This window comes from Panthera onca, chromosome A1 (assembly GCF_046562875.1).
Source record: "Panthera onca isolate mPanOnc1 chromosome A1, mPanOnc1 haplotype 2, whole genome shotgun sequence".
Taxonomy (NCBI): domain Eukaryota; kingdom Metazoa; phylum Chordata; class Mammalia; order Carnivora; family Felidae; genus Panthera; species Panthera onca.
Window position 1 is genome coordinate 144863713 of NC_138339.1, and position 21965 is coordinate 144885677.

The 21965-nt window shown below is 43.7% G+C and overlaps 1 protein-coding gene across 1 annotated transcript; it reads left to right on the forward strand.

Moving 5' to 3' along the window:
* Positions 1-6190: 6190 nt before the first annotated feature.
* CDO1 (cysteine dioxygenase type 1) lies at positions 6191-19350 on the forward strand. Its single transcript, XM_060636332.3, has 5 exons — positions 6191-6600; positions 10098-10175; positions 12098-12252; positions 17403-17572; positions 18597-19350. The coding sequence occupies exons 1-5, from the start codon at positions 6431-6433 to the stop codon at positions 18624-18626; spliced, it is 603 nt and encodes a 200-aa protein (XP_060492315.1). The 5' UTR covers positions 6191-6430; the 3' UTR covers positions 18627-19350.
* The last annotated feature ends 2615 nt before the right edge of the window (positions 19351-21965 follow it).

Consider the following 21965-nt stretch of genomic DNA (forward strand, 5'->3'; position numbering starts at 1 on the left):
TCCAAAGATCATAATACAATGGGTAAGCATCTGGCAGTAGGGAAGTCAATTACAGACCTCATGGTGGAAGAAAAGTATTCAAAATAGTTCAGCAATGTCTTGCTCTTTCCCTACATTATCCAACCCACACTGGACTAATCACTGTTTCCTGAACAGGCCTTGTGCTTTGTTTCCTACATCTACTTATGCAGTCCACTTCTAGAAGTATACGGAGACCTTCCCCTCTGAAAATCCTACCTCTCTGCCTAATTCAGATTTTAACTTTTCCTCAAAGCCTGTCTAAATCATTTAGGATACTCTCCCTCATAAGAACACTCACAGCGAACTCCCACTCTTTCAGCACTTACTGTATGCTATATTATAAGCACCTTTCAACTTATAAGCTATATTATAACACCTTTCATGATTGTCATGTCTCTGAAAACAGGGATGCTTTTTGGTGTTTTATTTGGTCTCCATGCATAATATTCAGTATGTTTCCTTATACATATATAATCAGTAATTGATTATACAATACAACTTTGGATTGCGAGTCACTTGTTCTGCGAGTGTTCCGCAAGACAGGCAGACGTCTCTAATAAATTTTAATTTGATAAATGAGTGAGGTCTTGCGATATGTAGTACGCAACACCAAATGTCACATGATCACAACTGAGCCAATGGTTCTTGAAATTCGCCTTGATAGACAAGTGGTTAGGATTATAAGCATGTTTCTGGAACAAATTATGCTTGCAAACCACGGTTTTACTGTATATTGAATGAATTTTTTTGAGAGAGGGAGAGAGAGCCCGTGCATGCACACAAGTGGGGGAGTTGCAGGGGGAGAGAGAATCTTAAGCAGGCTCTATGGACAGCCCAACGCAGAGCCCAATGCAGGGCTCTATCCCACAAAACCTGATATCATGACCTGAGTCAAAATCAAGAATCGGGCACTTAACTGACTGAGCCACCCAAGTGGCCTGAGTGAACGAACTTTTTAAATGTGGCTTTAAAATACTCAATTTAGCAAAGCAACATTAAAGGAAATATATTTTACATTTTTGTATGGGGGAAGGTAAAGGAAATTATTTGCAACGTGTAGGGTTTTAATACTCAGTATGCATAAAGGACTGATTTCAATTGATGAGAATAAAAGAACCACCTGGAAAATGGGCAAAAAAACCTTAAAATACAATTAAAAAGAAAGAATACAACGTGGAGGAGTGGATGAAATAGATGATGGGGATTAAGGAGGACACTTGTGATAAGCATCCAGTGATGTATGGAAGAGTTGAATCACTATGTTGTATACCTGAAACTAATATTACACCGTATGTTAACTATACTGGAGTTAAAATTTTTCAAACATTAAAAATATAGATGCTTAAGTGCAAAACTCCATTATGCAAATAAAAACTGAGATGCCACTTGTCACCTATCATAGTGGCCATCACAGAAAGCACTGTAGTTGTCAGTACTGGCAAAGTTGTGGGGAAATAAATCCTGTCCTATTCTTGGTGCACGGAATATGAATGGACACTACGTTTTCAAGGGGCAGTTAAGCAAAACCTATCAAAAGCCTAGCCTAAACTCTTATTTGTACCTTCCCTTGGTTCATTCACGTACCAAGTGCCTATTAAGCCCTCAGCTCTAGAGTAAGACAGGATCCATATTCTCATCACTTTTGTTCTAATTAGGCAGGTTTTTAGATGGAGACTGAAATCTTGAAAATTTTTACACTGAATTTTTAGAAATGATGGAAAGCAAAAAGAATTTATACCAGATACTAGATTTACCTCTGTTTTCTTTCATAATAATGAAAAGTAAACCACGTATGTTTATGAGTGGGTAAAATCTCAGGTTATAAATCCACAGTTCCTTCTGTGTCCTCCTAGCAGATACACTGGAAGCTTAAGTTGATCACCTGTCGTGGTCGCCACAAAGAAGGCCCTATTCATTTTGACAATGCTCAGTTCCTTAGAAACGTCTTCTGTGGTCCTCCCTGCCTCCTCCAACTGTTTGTTCCCAGTTTTAGTATCTAGATCTCTGAAGATTATCTTTTTCCACATCCCCACCCCCAGTCCTCCTAAATCTTCTCTTAGTCTATAGCACATTTATTCCTTCCAGTGAGACTCATTCTTGATCCCTCTTGAACAACCCACTTCCAAATCTCTGCAAATCCTGACAGCTTTACCTTCAAAACGTGTCATTGGTGTAACCATTTCTCTTCTGCCCCTGCTCTGGCCACAGCCCACAGTTATCCCTCACTCCCATTGCTGTTAATAGCCAGCTAATTGGCTTCCCTTGATTTGCTTGCTCTCTGGCCAAAATCCCTGAATGGCTTCCATTGTTCTCCCTACTTCCACACCCTGCCACCCACATCCATGTTCTTCAAACACTTAGTGTTTCCTCCCAGGGCTTGTGCACTTAACTGTTTCCTCTACCTGGAAACTTCCCCCAGACACCTGCAGTCTGACTTCCTTCAGTCCCGGCTGACATACCACTTCATCAAGAAGTGTTCCCCTAAACTCCCCTAAAGTGACAATTCCTCAGCACATCCCACCCTGCTTCTGCCTTATTTTTCTCCATTATATATCTGTGTACATTATGTATCCATTTCTCCCTATATACTATAATATTTGTTGGCAGTGTCTACCTCCCCCCCTCCCAACCTTATTAGAGCATAAGCCCTGTAACGGCAAAGACTTAGTTTTGTGAAGAGTGCCTGGTATATAGCACATGCTTTTAAAAATGTGTTCAATGGATGGATAGACCATTATTTCCAGACCTGTAGTAATTCGTATTCCTTTCTCTGGATATCTACCCTATGTCAATGTCTGAAAATGTGATAATCCTTACCCTTGGCGATGCAAAGTGCAGTGAACCTACATCCCTGGACCTGGGTATTCTACTTATGTTAATAGAGCCTGTAATGGCAATCACTTTCTCCTCCTTCCCCTCCTCCTCCTCCTTTCATCCTCCTCCCCCTCTTCCTCTTTTTTCCTTCTCCTTCTTTCCTCCTCCTCCACCCCCTTGAAGAATTCAGGTGTCCTTTGCAAAGAATCCAAAAATACTTGAAAGAAACAAGTCTCTTGGATTTGAATTCACTACCCCAGGATCCCTAAAGAAAAACTAGCAATTCAGTTGCCCTAGCCAATTACCTATGCTTTTCCTAACTTTGCCATTCCTGCATACACAATGCAATGTGTACTGGGCAGTGAGGGGGGATATGAAAATAAAACGTAAACAGAGTCTGTCCTAAAGGTTCTCCCTGTTAAGATGATGCACATAGCAACTGGGATACATGCTCTGACGTAGTTAAGTGCCCTAAAAAAGATACTGATTATTGTACCAGTTCAGGGAGAAATACTACACCTTATTTGAAGGAAGGCATTTGAGCTAAGTCCTTAAGATTTGGACATAGAAACAGTCTTCTAGAATCTAGTCAAAAGGAAAAGCTAAAGCAAAAGAATGGATTGGGTAAGCACCAGAAATAGTCACTAATCCCATTTCACTGGAAGATATATATTGGGGGGGGGGGGGGGGGGGGGAGAATGGCAAAAGGTGAAAGATGAAAAACGTTATTTAGAACCAAAGGTGTAGAACTTTGAATGCCAGCCTGACAAACCATATGTGTTGGAAATAAGAGTTATTGAAAGTATCTGGGAAACAACATCCTTAGTTGTTGCCTTAGGATAATGAATCTGGTGGCTGTGAAGAAAAGCTTTGACAAGGCATGAGGGGTGGGGGCGGAGCTGGAACTAAGGAATACAGTTTAGGAGGTCAGTACAATTATCCAGCCAAAATTATTCAGCTTGAGCAAGTGCAGTAGCAGTTAAGAATAGAAAAGCAGGAAATCACAAAAGATATGGAGGTACAAAATTTGGAATTGGGTTGAAGGATTTCAGAATGAAGCAAAGAAAGGGTAGGCAGTGGTGGATGTGGCTTTTGAGTCAAGGTAGCCTCACTGCAGAAATAGAAACTCCAGGGGCACCTGTGTGGCTCAGTCGGTTAAGCATCTGACTCTTGGTTTCGGCTCAGGTTAGGTCTCACGGCTTGAGCCCCACATAGGGCTCTGTGCTGGCAGTGCTGAGCCTGCTTGGGATTCTCTCTCTCCTCTCTCTGCCCCTCCATCTCTCTCTATCTCAAAATAAATAAATAAAAACTTAAAAAAAAAAAAAAAAAAAGAAGAAGAAGAAAAGAAATAGAAACTCCAGGAGTTGAAAAGCTTGCTTGGAAGGAGTTCCAAATATCTTGCATTTTAGATGCCAAAAGATGTTAAATAGACATTGCTCTCAGTATTTAAAATTAGGGAGATGTGGGAGGCATCCGCACAGAAGTGACCAATGAAATTGTGAGTTTGCGGGAAGGTTTAGAGAAGAGAGGCAATGAATATGAATGTGTGAATATGGGTATATTAGGTAGATTCTAGAAGTCTTTGAAAGTCCAGAAGAAGAGCCAGTGAACGTAGATTAGGATAGCTGAAATGAAGCAATTAAGAGACTCAATAGAAAACACTGACAAGAATAAAAAAAATAATTTTGAATAAACAATAAAAACTGTTCAATGTACTCTGTCCCCAGCTAACCACCTCTCAGCAACATATATCACCAAAGGTTGGGTTCTGGAGTGCCTTCTACCTTTTTTTGAACAATGGGGATTGAACTGTCATTTTTATTTCCTAACAACATTGTTAGAATACTTGCAGTATAATTAGTTTAACCAGGGATGTTTAAAATAAGACCTTATGGGGCACCTCAGTGGCTCTGAAGGTTAAGCTTCAGACTTCTGATCTTTGAGCTGATAGTATGGAGTCTGCTTGGGATTCTCTCTCTCTCTCTCTCTCTCTCTCTCTCGCTCTCTCTCTCTCTCTCTCTGCCCCTTACCATCTGGTGCTATCTCTCTCCCTCTCTCTCTCAAAAAATAAACTTAAAAAAAACAAAACTAGACCTTATGGGGCACCTCAGTAGCTCTGAAGGTTAAGCTTCAGACTCCTGATCTCTGAGCTGTTGACATGGAGTCTGTTTGGGATTCTCGCTCTCCCTCTCTCTCTCTCTCTCTCTGTGCCCCTCCCCAACTGGTGCTGTCTCTCTCTCTCTCTTTCTCCAAAAATAAACTTACAAAATAAGACCTTAGGCGGCACAAGTAAATTTAAAATAGACACACATACATTGATGCAAAGAGCAGTCTTTCATAAATTTATGCCTTTAATAACACTGAATTTGAACTCTTCCCTGGGTCCATTTATAATGAGAATTAATCTAGACTTGCATTTCTCCCGTCCCTCACATTTATTTTCATTCCTACTCAATTTGTGTTGTTCACAAAGCATGCCAAGTGCCCTGCACAGCACACAGAAAATGTTTCCCTAACCAGTAGGCTCATTCATGCGCACGCCTAGATTTGAGTTTAATAGTATAATTAGAACCCTATAAATTATTGCATTAGGAGCCCGGAAGAGCATTTCTCTCACCATTAATTGACACATCAGGTCTTTGCACCGAATATATATTATCTGAAAGGAAATGTTTGATTTTAAAATCAGACAGGGTTACCTGGCCTTACTTCGTTTCGCTAGTCTTGCTAGAGTCCCGAGTGTCCTTTGTGAAAAATGTACTTTCAGTACAGTACATTTAATTTTTTTTTTTTTTTTTTTTCAAGAAAGACTTCCATTTTTCCCCCCGCCTAGCCTGGAGCATATTATGGACAGTGTCAATCAACAAAACAGTAGCTCTCCAGCTAGAGAGTACACTCCATCGTCAACCTTCGCAAGCTCTTCATAACCTCAGCTCTGTTTGGAAGCGAGGGTCGCTTTCCTCCGCCCTCCGCCGGGTCCCCCCAGCGTCCTCCCGATCCCTTCTGTCTACGTCCCAGTGTCGCCAACTACAGCGGCGGAGGGGAGCCTCCCAGAGTAGCTGGGGGCGGAGGGAGGGGGCGCGGGCAGAGGGGCTGGGATGGGCGGACACAAGGCGCCGCGCGGAGGTGGCGGACACGCCGCGCAAAGCCCACCGCAAGTGCGCGGACGCCGAGACGGGGGCTCCCGAGAGCGCTGCGTTGTGGGGGGGCTCGGGGCCGCCTGCGTGGACCTTGTCCGCACGCTCTCGCCGCCTCCGCCCGGCTGCCCAGCTCGCTCCCCGCCTCTCCCCACCCTCCCAGAGCCGTTGGTACAGTCCCGCTGACTCCGAGAGCTTAAAAAGGGCCGGGGCCGCCCAAGCCAGCCGATTTGGTCCTGATTTGTGTGCGCGGCGCGTCTCCTGCGATACCGGATCCGCCACGCCGCTGGAGGACGTCGGGGGGGGTCTCTTGCCGTCTTGGTGGGGGGCGTTCCTTCGGCTGCGGCGCTCGAGCGTGTGTAGCCGTCCAGCCAGCAGCTAAGGCCCCTCGCCGCCGGCTCCTCGGTTCGCTCAGCTCCCGCACCGGAGAGCCGCGCGCGCCGCCTGCTCGGCGAGGGATGGAGCAGACCGAGGTGCTAAAGCCGCGGACCCTGGCAGATCTGATCCGCATCTTGCACCAGCTTTTCGCCGGCGAGGAGGTCAACGTGGAGGAGGTGCAGGCCGTCATGGAAGCCTACGAGAGCGACCCCGCCGAGTGGGCAGTGTACGCCAAGTTCGACCAGTACAGGTGAGCGCGCCCTAGCCCTGGCCGCGGGAGCCCCGGCGCGGGATCCGGGTCCGAAGAGGGATCCGAGGGCGCGGCGGAGGAGGGGTCTGGCCGCTCCGGGCCCGCCGCTCGTCAGCTTTTCCCGCACCCCCCGCGCTACGCCTGCTCGCCCGCGGCTCGGCGCTTTGGGCCAAACGTGGATCATCCCCGCCTGGCCGGAGACTGCGGCAGGCTCCGGGTGCGGAGGCCACCGCGCGGCCGCAAAGGGTTTTGTCCTCTTCGTGCCGGTGCACCGCCTTCTCCGGGCCCCGGGAGCACTGCCCTGCCCTCCGGCGCAGTCGCTCGCCCCGGCCGCCAGGGCGCGGGGTGGGGGGACCCCCGGTGGCCCCAAGCACTCATTCTCCGCCGGGCCCGCCGCCCGGGGGGGACCGACTGGCCGGAATGTCGGAGCGTGCCCCCGGGAGACAGGGGTGGCGGCTGGAGGACTCGATTCCCCCCCGCCAGTTCTCCATCACTCGATCGCCTGCAGCCAGGCACCTGCCAACGCGCATTTTTATTTTTATTTATTTATTTATTTTTTTTTTGCCGATATTAAAATAGCGTCGTGGGGTTCCCAGCTGCTGCTGTTTTTCAACTTGTGCCGCCCCTCCCAAACCCATTTAACTTCCCGGACTGCGGGTTTGTTTCAACCCACGATCAGGGGTGTGCGTTGAAGGGCTGCTTCTGTTTGAGCCCTCCCAAGCAGTTGTGCTTTCTCGAATCCTCAGTTCTGAGGCATGTCAGTTGAAGACCGCTGCCTTTGCCACATGTGATGGAGCGAGGGGGCCCGTGGCAGCCCTCGCTTGGTGGTACCAATACAAATGAATCTCCCTACCAGGCGTCCGGGGCCAGAAGTAAACCTGAATCACCATGAAGGGTGAGGGTTTCTTTGCCGACGGGCAGCTCGCGATTCAGTCTTTATGGTTAGTCGGGCTGAGGGTAGGGAGAGGAGGATCCCTGAAAGATCAGAATAAACCGAGATTGTGTTCCTTGGGAACAGTTTTTGTTAGTCCCCTCACCTAAACATAGGTGTTTGTCAGCAAGGGCAGTTTCCTCTGCATTTTAGGGCTTGAAATAAAAATGTGAAGCCTTTGTAAGATCCCATTGGCTGCTTGCAGTGGCTCCAGGAAATTCCTTCGGTTCCTATCCTGAAGTGGTTGCCAGTAAAGCTACCGGAGGCCACTTTTTAATTTTGCCACCAGCTCCAAGTAAGCAAGGGCTTATTATGGCCCAGATACTCCTTACCTTATGCTTGTATTAACTCATGCACCTCATGACAGCCCTGTGAGATAGGTACAATTTCTTACCCTTTTTTTTTTTTTTTTTTTTTTTTTTTTACAGATGATGAGTGGTAGGCATTAATAAAAAGGTTGGATTACCTGCGTCAGGTCATACTTCTATCAGGTAGCAGCTCCAGGATTCAAATTAACCTTGTCCCACAGCCCAGAGCCCTTCCTCCAAACAACTACTAAACTTACTGCAGACAGATGATGTGGTAATAGTTTGCTTTCAAGGTAGATTATTGATCAAGTGAAATTCATCAACCAGGGTAGGCTGAGGGCTCTTTATCTATAGAACAATGCCATTTCCCCAGGCTTTGAGTTCATCTTGACTGACAAGCTCTAATTAAATCACTTGAGATGCAAGCATTTGGATTGATCTATTGCATGGGTATGCGGGGCGCAACTAATGAAGATAAATGGGTGGGCATTTGGAGAAAGGTGGGAGAGCAGAAATCATTTGGGCAGTATTTGTGTGTGTGTGGAATAGGTATCCTAGCACTGCAAAGGATTCTGATCTCTGACCTTGGGAAGGCCAGTACAGAAGAACCAGGACAGAATATGTTCCAGTGTGGGGCGCCTGGGTGGCTCAGGGGGTTAGCACTGGACTTCTGCTCGGGTCATGCGTTCATGTCAGTTCGTAGGTTCACGTCAAGCTCTGTGCTGACAGCTCAGAGCCTGGAGCCTGCTTCAGTTTCTGTGTCTCCCTCTCTGTCTGCCCCTCCCCCTGTTGGCGCTGTGTCTCTCTCTCTCTCTCAAAAATAAACACTACAAAAAAAAAAATTAAGAATATATTCTAGTGTGAGCCAGACAGTAATTTCTCTGGGAACAGTCCCAGAGAAGCAAGAGGGGGGCCCCTAAGACTGGTAGAGGGAGAAAGAGTCTGTGTGTGTGTGTGTGTGTGTGTGTGTGTGTGTGTGTGTGAAACAAAATGTAGTTTATTGTGAATTAAAGGCTGTGTGCACAGCCTCTTGGTAGGTCCTCAAGGGCTACAAATTTAGGATGACTGACATCTGAATAGCACTTACTAATCCACTCTCTCCCTCTGCCAGTACCTGGCTTCCTGCCTTGCTGGAAGAAAGGGGAGGAAGGAGCATTAGGGACATAAGTGAACAGATGACTCTGTGATCAAACAGTACCCCAAATATGGGGTAAAGATTCCTTCTCTTAAAAAAATAAATCTAAATTTAAATAATTAAATAAATAAATAAATAAATAAATCTAAATGAATGTCATAATTATCAAACTTTACTAATTAGATGGTATGGGTGATACCCCCCCCTTTTTTTTTTAAATGTTTATTTACTTTTGAGAAACTGAGACAGCATGAGCAGGGGAGGGGCAGAGAGAGAGAGAGGGAGACAGAATCGGAAGCAGGCTCCAGGCTCTGAGCTGTCAGCCCAGAGCCCCGCCCGGGGCTTGAGCTCCTGGAGGGCAAGATCATGACCTAAGCAGAAGTCGTGGCTTAACTGACTGACCCACCCACGCACCCCTGGATGGTACCCCTTTGATCCATAGAAACTTGAAAGTGGGTTGTTGTGTTTTTTGTTGTTTTTTTTTTTCCCTGATGATGGGCTTGTGGTGGTTTTGATTTGGGATTTTTTTGAGGGGGCCAGTTGCTGGCTTCTCCTGGAAAAGTTTTAGGGTGTTACTTACTATGCTCATGTAAATTTCCTTTGTTGTATACTTAAATCAATCCCCACCCTATTTGTGGAGGACTTTAAATCATGAGTGCTTTTGAATGTGGTTTGTGTCTGGGCTATAGCAAAAATTATGGAGAATTCTAAAAACAGCTGTGTAATGAAACCTTGTTTCTTATGGTTTAGCTTACAAGAGAAAAAAGAAAGCAATAGCAACTTTTTTTGCATATACAGCAGCAATGCACTCTGCAAATACCTCTGTGAGAAACTGATTCTTTATCAGCTCCAGGCTGTCATGTGGAGAATCAAAGAATTTCCTTTTTTTCCCCCGTTATCTTTTTTGTGCCTTTAATTAAAACGGAACATCTATAAACATGGTGGTTCAAAATACAAAAAATGTCCAAAATGTTGAACTGTGAAAAATTATTTGTTTTCATTTGAAGTTGTTTGGAGGAGGAAATGTTAGCATTTGTCAACCAGCCATACTTTGTGACACACTTCTTTTTCCCAGTGCATATTTCATCAACCAGATTCAAACTTCTGAATACCTTCCTTTTAGGTATACCCGAAATCTTGTGGATGAAGGAAATGGAAAATTTAATCTAATGATTCTCTGTTGGGGTGAAGGTCATGGCAGGTAATACAATTATTCATTTGCAGATACTTATTAATTCTCTGTTCCATCGTAAGGAAAGTACAGTGCCAAAATGGTCACAGGTCTTGGGAGCACTAACACATCTCATGTTACAATTATTTTGTTTACAACGTCCCAACAAAAATTCTTACGGGAATTAGGGTCAGGGAGTTAGGCATACACCCTGGGTGTCAAAACCAGCCCCCCAAAATGAGTAGTAAATCAAAGGATGTATGTAACCAGTTTAACTTCATCTCTGTCTTCTGTGGAGTTAAGTATATATGGAATTTTGCTAAAACTTGACCTTTGTGGTGCTTTGAGATATGCAATCAATTGCAGGACCAAAGACCAAAGTGTCCACATCTGGACCTAGAAAAGCAGTTCACCAGTTCAGAAAATTTCTTTCTGCGTCAAGTTAATTGTTGACTGTTAATTTTTTAGTTTTCTTTTTAATTTTTTATGTAGAGGGTAAGGCAGCTTAAACTAATTCCAATTCTTTGAAACTTGGTTCCTTCATTGGTCTTTAGTTGATACATTTGTGAGTTGCTATTCTCTGTAAACAGATCCTTCTCAGGCTTTTGAGAATGGTACAAAAATTGCAGACCCATTTTTGATGGGAGAAAGAAAACCTGAATTTATGAGATTTGGGGGCGAGTCAGGTCTATCTCGAGGACATTTATTTACTCCTATGGAATGGAGTTGGTTGCATCCATTCTTTCAATATATTTTGAAAGTAGATTATATGTCGAAAGTGGGACTAGGCTCTGTGGGTTTAGGAAATGAGTTCTTACAGTTTTATGAATTCTTACAGTTTAATGGATTCAACATAGGCATTAAATGCTAATGACATATATGGCTTCCTATCTTTTAATCAACCCTATGGCTAATGCTACTTATTAAACTGAAATACCGTTTACGATTACATGAATAAATATTTCCTGCAAATCCAATGTCCTTTCTTTCTCCCTCCGTTATTGGGAGTTAATCACAGGTGGAATACTTTAAACCTACAAAATGTTAACATTATTACAGTATAACTTCTGGGTGTTAACATCCATATACATATCTTTTGTCCCTCGAAGGAAAAGAGAGAAAAGGCCTGGGGTGAGAAAAAAACACTATATGTTACATGATCTTACAAGTGAGACACAGTTATTGTAGATAATTATCTTTATTCTTTACAGATTTTCCCTAATGTAATTGTATAATCAAGTTGTAGCCCAGCTTAACCAAGTTATTAAAAGCTATGTCTTGGAGAAGATAAAAATGCCATATGTACATTGATATGAAAGCCATAGCACAGTAAAACCTTGGTTTGTGAATATAATTCATTTTGGAAACATGTGTATAATCCAAAGCACTTGTATATCACAGACAATTTCAAGAACCATTGGCTCAGTTGTGATCATGTGGTATGTACTGCAAGACATTTCTTGTTTATCAGGTTAAAATTTATTAGAAATGTTCACTCGTTGGGTCGCCTGGGTGGCTCAGTCGGTTAAGCGTCTGACTTCAGCTCACGTCATGATCTCACGGTTCAAGACTTGAGCCCTGCGTCAGGCTCTGTGCTGACAGCTCAGAACCTGGAGCCTGCTTCATATTCTGTGTCTCCTTCTCTCTCTGCCCCTTCCCCACTCACACTGTGTCTCTCTCTGGCTCTCAAAAATAAACATTAAAAAAGAAAAATGTTCGCTCATCTTGCAGAGCACTCCTAGAACAAGTTCCTTGCAATCCAAGGTTTTACTGTATCTTATATGTCGCCCTGAACAATGTTAATTATAAATTGATGACCTTTACAAATACAGCTGAAGTGATTTGTGACCTGTCCTCATGATAGGATGTGGCGGGAAGCTCTGGGCAGACTTACTGCACGCGTGGGGCCTGGACCATTTACTGAGCTCAGTTGTCTCTTTGTGTATATATAGCAGCATCCATGATCACACTGACTCCCACTGCTTTCTGAAGATGCTGCAGGGAAATCTAAAGGAGACATTATTTGCCTGGCCTGACAAAAAATCCAACGAGATGATCAAGAAGTCTGAAAGAATCTTGAGAGAAAACCAGTGTGCCTACATCAACGGTAACATCCAACACCTTTCTTTCTTTAAGGGCGAGCGGGAAAAGCCTTGAACCCCCATCTGCAATATTGCTTACTTGCACATGTACGGCCGAATTTGGATCATGGAGTCGTGACTTCAGATACTTGGAAAATGGCCTAAAAAGCAGTTGGTTTTGTTTTTAAAGTTTTGCGTCTGAATTGGAATCACTTATTCAAAATATATGCACGTAGATTAGTGTCCACTGAAAAGGCATTTCCTGCCAAGTCTTAGGACAGTTAGAATCGAATATGAATTTACAAAAGTAGATTGTTTTAATAAGGGAGTGAGGCTATGTGGAAAATATTAGTCTTTGTGTTAGAAACATTCTGGAAACAATTAGAAATGTGAGCTATAGTCCTTGTTTATAAAATGTATACAGCATACTTAAGAGTATTCTCAAGGGAGCTTTTACAAAGCACGTTATTTAGCAGTGATTTCTAGCTCTCTAACCAAGAATTCATTCTTTTTCCTAAAGGTGATTTGGCAGAGCCAAATGCTTTTCAAGAACAGTCTGTGATTAACATCTGTATTTTTTTTTTAAATGTTGTTTATTTATTTATTTTGAGAGAGAGAAGAGACTGCGAGCGGAGGGTGGGGGTGTGGACAGAGAGAGAAGGAGACACAGAGTCCAAAGCAGGCTCCAGGCGCTGAGCTGTCAGCACAAAGCCTGACGCGGGGTGGAACTCACAAACTGCGAGATCACGACCTGAGCCGAGTTCGGACATTTAACTGACTGAGCCACGCAGGTGCCCCTAACATCGTATTTCTAAAGAGGATAGTAACTTTCCAAATAGCCTGTTAATGATTATAGGAGATCATTTTTAATTCCCATTTAATAGATGAGATTGCCAACACATCGGAAGAATAAGTAATGCAGCCAAGGTCCCTCAGCTCTTAGTGCAAGTCAGGATTTGAACTCAAGCCATTCGATTCCAAAGACCATACTCTTAATTGGGATACTATCCCCATGATGTAAAATATTGCAGAGATTTTCTGGTCATGCAGCTGCTTCTTGTATCTTTTGTGGGTTTTTTTTAAGTTTATTTATTTTGAGAGAAGGAGAGAGAGAATCCCAAGCACTGTCAGCGCAGAGCCTGTTGTGGGGCTCGAACTCACGAACCGTGAAACTGTGACCTGAGCCAAAACCAAGAGTCTGTGGCTTAACCAACTGAGCCACCCAGGCGCCTCGTTTCTTCTTATATCTTAAAGTCCCATTTTGGCTTTAATACTTGGCCTGAATTTGTTCATTAGTTTAAGAATGCAAGCCAGTTACAAAGGTCAGATTGTATGGGAACTTTTCTCTCCCATTCACAAAACACAGAGATGTTCGTTTCTTAGGTGACAGGAAGCTTTTATTTGAGGCTTGCTGTATGTATAAGGCACACCAGATTTCCAAGAGCGATTTTGTTGCCTCTGTCACTCACAATAAAGCCCAGAGCCTTTCAGAATAAATACTTTCAGCTGGAGTCACAGAGTCTACAAAACTAGATTAGATCTTAAAGAATAAGTAAACTTTTTTCAAGGGTCTTTGATGCAGAACCTACCAGAGCCAAGCAGTGAGTGACGCAGGGCAGGAATAAGGCTGGGGTACTGGTGTGTGCAAGCCACACTGTCCAAGGGGCAGTGACCACCGTCCGTTTCCAGCCCTTTGTTCTGATTTCTTTTTCCACCAAAGTGGGAAATTCCCATTTTTATGGGAAATGTTGCCAATTGGTAAAATATTGGGTGGGATAAGCTGAATGGGTCTGTGGATGAATTTCCCGTAAGAGCAAAGGCCTCAAAAATTCAACCTTTGATTTTTACAGACGCAGGAGAAGGGGTGCAGGTGAATAGTGGTCAGCGGGAAGGATGTTTCCTGCACAGGAAACAGTGTGAGGGCAGGGGAGGCACAATGATTGCAAAGAATGGTCTTGCCAGAGGGAAGAAGGGACAGTGGGCTTGGACAGGAGTAGTAGGAAAGTAAAGTGAGATCAGGGCCTGGGCCTCCCACGACCTGCTGATGTAAGAGCCTGCTTTGGTCAGTAGAATTCTGTCAGGAGTGTCTTGATGGATTCCGTAGCAGTATGCAACACAGGGTGGAGGAAAGAGAAAACTGGGACAAGGAGACCAAATTACTTATCGTAAAGGCACATGGTAGACATGTCTGGCGTCCATAACTACCACCAAGAAAGATTCAAGGTTATTGTGAAAGATGGTACCCCATGGGCATAAAGGAAAGGAGGCAGAGGCGGATGGATGGACAGACGGATGGATGGATGGATGGATGTTGGGATTGTTAACAATAGGTATTAGACAGGAGTTTCCAGGGTTTCTCTAAAGGATGGTGGCTAGCATTTGTGGGGTCTGTGCTTGCAGGGTTGTACGGCTTGCATTGGGTAGCATACGCATGTGCACCTGGAGAAACAAATGATAATTTGCATAAGGGACAGTCATTCCTTAAGAAGGTGGAACTTGTGTTCAAGATTGTTCTTAAGCCAGCGTCTTATGAGCAGTAAGCTATAGAACCAAAGAGGTTGCACCTGTGAGAATTATGTCCCATTTTTGGAAGTGAGGAAAACTGCTGAAGATCCCAGAAGTTGTGAGTTGGGGGAAGGCGGTCTTGGCTATTATCTGGCCGGGAGAACTTCAGTCTTCTGCTTAAAGGCTTTTCTGTTCTCTCTCGCAAGCTCGTGGAGCCAGATCATGAATCACAAATCATAAAAAAGGCACCAAATTGGGTGCCTACATTAACGACACAAATTACCCTGAATTCCTTCCTTGATTATTCTTTAAACTCTATCCTAACTATAAATTTCTTCTCAACATATTTTTAAATTGTTTTTGTCTTTTCTTTCTCCTTCCTTCCTTTTCTCCTTCCTTCCTTCCTTCCTACCTTCCTTCCTCTCCCCCAGGGCCCCTAGACTTGCTTCAGTTTGAATTGGTTTGTTTCCGAGCCAGGGCTCAGCTGTCATCCTGGAGTACCTTCACATCATTCAGTCTTTCCCTCTGTTTTCTCCTTTTGCTGATACCCTTATTTCCTGATATGCTGTCTGCTTCCTTCTTGGTTCGTGCCCTTATTTTGGTGGAACATCTCCTCAGTCTCATCTCCCTTGGTGAGAAAGGGTTCGTGGAAAGTAAATTTCTGAGACCTCATTCACCTGAAAGTCTCTATAGTCCATCGTTACAACATGATTGATATGGAATTAGGGCCTAGAATCTTCTCCCAGAACTATGAAAGGTAATCCCTTGACTTTCAGTTTCCAGTCATCTTTGTGAAAGCCTGCTGCCACTCTGATTCTTAAATCGTTCTATGAAACTATTTTTTTCTTTCTAAAAACTTTGGGATCTTCTCTTTTGGTATCTTTTCCTGTCCCGAGCATTACAGTCATGTCCCTTGTTTCACGACTCTCAGTCATTGTGTTGGGTACTCCGTGGGTTCTTTCATTCTGAAAACCTCTGTCCTTCTAATCCAGGAAATATTTTCAGGTTATTTCTTTGGGGTTTGGTTTCGTTCTATTTCTGAAACTCCTGTTGCTCAGTTAGGAAACCTCCTGAACTGGTTGTCTGATTTTTTAAAGTCTTCTCCTGAGTAGTGTTTATTCAGGTTGTTTTTTGGGAGGTTTGCTCTGGCCCTTTTTAATACTAGAGATCTTTTTGTTGTTGTTGTTGAACATTTTAAATTAATTTCTGAGAGACAGAGAGCAAACGGGGGAGGGGCAGAGGGAGAGGAGGACAGAGAATCTGAAGCACCTTCAGGCTCTGAGCTGTTTTTAGCATAGAGCCCGACATGCAGAGCTCAGACTCATGAACTCTGAGATCATGACCTGAGTGGAAGTTGGATGCTTAACCCACTAAGCCACCCACGTGCTCCAATACTAGAGATCTTGCTCAAACATCTAGGGGCCTTGGCTGTGGGCTAATATTTGAAAACCAGGGACAAAAAAAAAAAAGTTAACTGATAGCTCTGAACACAAGAATGGTGTCTGTCAACTGGCCTTCACTCTAGAATAATCTGGCAGAGCTTTTTTCCTTGAGGAACAGCCAATGGCAGTGTTTTAAGAGCTTTATTCTGGAGCCATTCAGATTCTCTGAGAAGCTCCTTCGAATTTCCACCCTCCACCCGCTGAGAAAACAATCCTGTCTGGCAGCATTCCTGCAGCTAGGTGGTGAAGAAAGCAGGGATCTCACCATTCAGTATGTTAAGTCACTTGTTTTTCACCTGGTATTCACCAGTCCTGAGTTCATGTATTCTACTCCTTCTAGACTAGAGATCTCAGACTTATACTCTGGGGAATGGGGGAAAAGTGGTAAAAGAGATCAGAGCCTCTACTTAAATAGGCTTTTCAACCAGGTCTTGAATTTTTAGCCCTGCCTTCATCCTCATTTCCAGAAGTATCTGTGCTGCCAGTCCCTAAGCTTTTGAGACAGATACAGATTCAGATACAGATATTATATATTTATGTATACATATTTATGATATCAAGATATAAGTGAGGTTATGGGGCGCCTGGGTGGCTCAGTTGATTAAGCATCCAACTTCAGGTCATGATCTCGCAGTCCATGAGTTCAAGCCCCTCATCGGGCTCTGTGCTGACAGCTCAGCGCCTGGAGCCTGCTTCGGATTCTGTGTCTCCCTCTCTGTCCCCTTCCCCACTCATGCTCTGTCTCTCTCAAAAATGAAAAAAACTCTTTTTAAAGATAACAGTGAGGTTCATTTACATATATATATTGTGTGTATATAGATATGTAGATATATAGATATAGATATGATATCAGGATAGAAGTCAGGTTAATTTTTGGCTCTCCCCATGGGTAGCTAAGGATTTCTCTTTCTGTCCTTGGTAAAGCTATTCATGTTCTTTCAAGCTCTCAAACTTTTATTGATGCTTTATCTTGTCTCTTTTTTTTTTTTTTTTTTTTTGTCTTTGTGAATTGATGCCTTTTTAAAATTCTTCAGGTGTAATTATAGAGGGGTTTCAGGAAAGTAGAGTACATGTCACTTACTATCTTAAACTGGAAAGTCCCTAGTGAGTAATTTCTGTTAATTCCAGCCTTATCAAATTGATTTACGGTCTTAGGAGGATGACAGATTTTCACCTGCACCTGTCATTTAAGCTCCTTCATCTGCTTTTCCTTCTTGGGTATTGTATAGATTCCATTGGTTTACATCGAGTAGAGAATATCAGCCATACAGAGCCTGCCGTCAGCCTTCACTTGTACAGCCCGCCTTTTGATACATGCCACGCCTTTGATCAAAGAACAGGACATAAAAACAAAGTCACCATGACATTCCACAGCAAATTTGGAATCAGGATTCCATTTGTAAGTATAATTTCTCTCTTCTCGGCTTAAGTGCATTGTCTGTTGGCAACATTACACACTGTATGCGTTGCTTGTTCTAGATATTGTTCGTATGTCTTGCTGTAAGTAAGTTTTCTCAAAGTGAAGAATGAGATGAACCTTAACTTGTTGCAAAGGCCCCTGACATCCTAATTCTTTTCTTCTTTGGAGACGACATGACAATGTTTTCAGTTTATTTAAAATAACGTAGATTTGGGGCACCTGCGTGGCTCAGCCAGTTAAGCATCCCACTTGGCTCAGGTCATGATCTCACAGTTCAGGACTTTGAGCCCTATGTTGGGCTCTATGCTGACAGCTCAGAGCCTGGAGCCTGCCTCGGATTCTTTGTCTCCCTGTCTGCCCCTCCCTTGCTCCCACGCTGTCTCTCTCTCAAAAATAAATAAATATAAAAAAACATTTTTAATAAATTAATTAAATAAAATAATGTAAATTAGATGCAAAGAATTATTTACTGAGAAATTTAAAAATGTAAGCTCACTACTAAAGAAAATGTTTTTTCAGAGTGCCTGGGTGGCCCAGTCGGTGAAACATCTGACTCTTGATTTTGGCTCAGGTCATGATCTCGTGGTCTTGAGATCAAGCCCTGCATCGAGCTCCACGCTGAGCGGGGAACCTGCTTGGGGTTCTCTCTCCCTCTCCCTGTGCCCCTCCCCTGCTCACGCATGCAGCGCTCTCTCAAAAAAAAGAAAGTCCAGGAATGTCCAGAAATAGACAATGCGTGAAAATCCAATACTGGAAGCCATCCTTACAAATCTTAAAGCACAGCCTTGGAGGGAAACAAGGGCAGAAATTTCTCAGGTGATTGCCCCACTTGGTTTTCTGCATTCTGATCCCCAAGAGATAGTCTTATCACAGGAATGAAACTACAGGGCTCCACTGCCAAAGCCAAGTTTACGTACGCTGCTAAAAAAACAGGACTCCTTAGGAACAAGCCGAAAAGGTCTTGTGTAAAAGATTCTTACACAACTTTCTTTCTTTCTTACAGACAGTTTCAGGATCCCTGGAGAACAACTAAGAAGCACCAAATCCTCTAAGGTTTTACTCTAAGGTCTGCTAAAAGTTTTGCCTTGGACAGGGAGGCCTCTCCACCATCTGCTGTCCAACAATACACGTTTTACAAAGCCAATACCTAGATCTACTACAAAGCAGACGCTAATTGTAAGGCATTGAGCAAGCAAATAGTGCCCTGAGCTACTGCAGAAGAAAAATCCCACTAAAGAGAAAATAAGCATCGTAATTGTAAGGGCCAAATCAAGTACTCTCTTGGTTTTATCCTCTAAATTCAGGGGAACCACGGTGGGAATGTCAATGAAGGATGCTTTTGGAAACGCTTTGGTCCCTGAACTGTAATTAGCAATAAATAAAAACAAGAAACCACAGACGTCAAATGCTCGCCTTGCTACTTGGAGGACTAAATGTAGATGCCTTTAGTATCCTTTGTATGTTCTTAATATTTGCAGAGAAATTTTTGGACCTATGGATTTTATTTTTTCAGTCTTACTTTACAAATTCTTGTCCTATACGTAGTAAGGTATTGTAGACAGAGAAAAACGTAAGGAACTTTGTCATTTGGTAACGAAAGGAAGGACAGAAGGTTTAGAAAAGTACACATACCCAAACACAAACCAGACCAAAAAATATTAAACTCCTGTCTAAACATGCGCAGCGGTCATAGTCAAAGACTTTGTACTGCTCCTGAAATCGCCAAATAATTTTAATAAAACTGGATTTGAATACAATTCAGTGTTGTCTTTCTGTTTAACTTGATAAGAATTTCCTACAATTCATACTTTCTTAGATTTACATGAAGTACCAAAAGCATGACAAAAGATACTTTGATGGGGGTGCCTGGGTGGCCCAGTCAGTTAAGGGTCCGACTCTTGATTTCAGCTCAGGTCATGATCTCATGGTTCGTGAGTTGGAGTCCCATGTCAGGCTCTGCACTGACAGTGTGGAACCTGCTTGAGATTCATTCTCTCTCTCCCTCTCTCTGTCTCTCCCCTTCTGCCCAGGTCGTGTATTCTCTCACTCAAAAATAAAAACTAAATTTTTAATTTTTTTTAGTGTTTATTTATTTATTTGTAATGTTTATTTATTTTTGAGAGAGAGACAGAATGCGAGTGGGTTAGGGGCAGAGAGAGAGGGAGACAGAAGCAGAAGCAGGCTCCAGGCTCTGAGCTGTCAGCATAGAGCCCGACGCGGGGCTCAAACTCATGAGCTGTGAGATCATGACCTGAGCTGAACTCGGTTGCTCAACCGACTGAGCCACCCAGGCGCCCCTGTGTGTGTTTATTTTTGAGAGAGAGAGAGAAGGAGACAAAGAATTTGAAGCAGGTTCCAGGCTCTGAGCTGTCAGCACAGAGCCTGATGCGGGGCTCAAATTCACGAACCGAGAGATCATGACCTGAGCCAAAGTCGGATGCTTAACCGACTGAGCCACCCAGGTGCCCCTTAAATTTTTAAAAAAGATACTTTTATGGTCTAACCCTTACGGTTGTGAGAGTGCCAAAAAATGAGTTCAAAAGAGCTCACCTTAGGGGCGCCTGGATGGCGCAGTCGGTTAAGCGTCCGACTTCAGCCAGGTCACGATCTCGCGGTCCGTGAGTTCGAGCCCCGCGTCAGGCTCTGGGCTGATGGCTCGGAGCCTGGAGCCTGTTTCCGATTCTGTGTCTCCCTCTCTCTCTGCCCCTCCCCCGTTCATGCTCTGTCTCTCTCTGTCCCAAAAATAAATAAAAAACGTTGAAAAAAAAAAAAAAAAAAAAAAAAAAAAAGAGCTCACCTTTTTGTGTTTCACAGTTGTTCAGGAATTGCCCAGAAGTCCCAACCCCAGAGGCCCTTGGCTCTCTTGGGATTCACTGACATAAACAGTTTTGCCTGAGAATTGTGGGTGGATCTGTGGGTGTTCTGTAGGTGTTCAAATGCGAATTGGTTTCCAGCATTTAAAAATGAGATTTCCTAGAAGAAGATGTAGATTTCTAGCTTCTTGAACATTTCTAGTTCCTTCTCGGCATTTTCACGGATGTCCGTTAGCTGGGCTCAGCTCTGCCTCCTGGATGGGACCACCTCTCCAGTCTGTGTCCGGCTTACCTGTCTCTCTGTTGATGTTACTTGCAGAGACCACATATGCGTTTCGGCTTTCTGCCCTGCTTCAGGCAGTCATATTAGGAATATCTGTCATAATCTTGGAATTCATTATCTCCAGAAGCTTAATTAGAAAGTAAAGTCCTTTGGGTTGCCTGGGTGGCTCAGTCGTTTGAGTGTCCGACTCTGGATTTTGGCTCAGGTCATGATCCCAGGATGGTGAGATCAAGACCCATGTTGGGCTCCACACTGAGCCTGGAGCCTGCTTAAGATTCTGTCTCCCTCTCTGTCCCTCTCCTCCACTCACTCTCATGTGTGCATGCACACTCATTCTCTCTTAAAAAAAAAAAAGTCCTTTGAAGATGGTTCTGTATCGGTCACTGTGTTGTTTACACCACACCACCGTCTATAGAATTATTTACATCTTGCTTCCTCTCATTTAATGAGTGCTTACTACGTAGTAGGCATTGTTAACCAGTTGTCCAGACGTACTAACAAACTCCTGGAATGTTTCTTCATGAATTAGGTCCTATATTGGCTTTCTACTGCTGCTTGAATGTATTTCACTACAGACTTAGTGGCTTAAAGCAACATGAATTTATTATCCTACAGCTCCATGGGTCGGAAGTCTGACTTTCACGGCCTTAAAATCCATAATAACGGCAGGCTTGCATTTCCTTTGTGTGAGTTTTGTGTGGGGTCTGTTTTATTGAGTGTTTTCCCCCAGCTTCTAGAGACTAGCCGGAATGCCCGGCTCAGGATCCCCTTGTCCATCTTTAAGCCAGCAATGGCGGACTGAGTCCTGTATCTAGGCACTCTGACCCATTCTTTGCTACTCTTTCCTCACTCAAATAACCAGAAAGTATCTGTATCTCTAGATTGTACCCTTCCATCTGTAAAGTCTCTTGGCATGTGAGATAATGTATTTATAGGTGCTGGGGGTCAGGATGTGGATGTTTGGGGGGGTCACCCTACCACAGTGTGCCCCCGTCTTCCCAGACAGCTATGTCCATCCCACATGCAAACTAGATTCACCCCATCCCAGGGTCCCCATCACAGTGTCAACTGAAAGTCCAAAATTTCGACCAAATCTCATCATTTAAATCAGGAATGGGTAAGGCTCTATCATAATCCTTGGGACTCCATTGTTCCCCACATTTTGAATTGTTCAGCACGGTTTAGACATGTGCCAAATTCATCCAGCCAAGATGTTACAGAGCTAGGATTTGACCCCAAGCCACTTCCTTTAAAACTCCTTCTCAGGGCCTCTGGG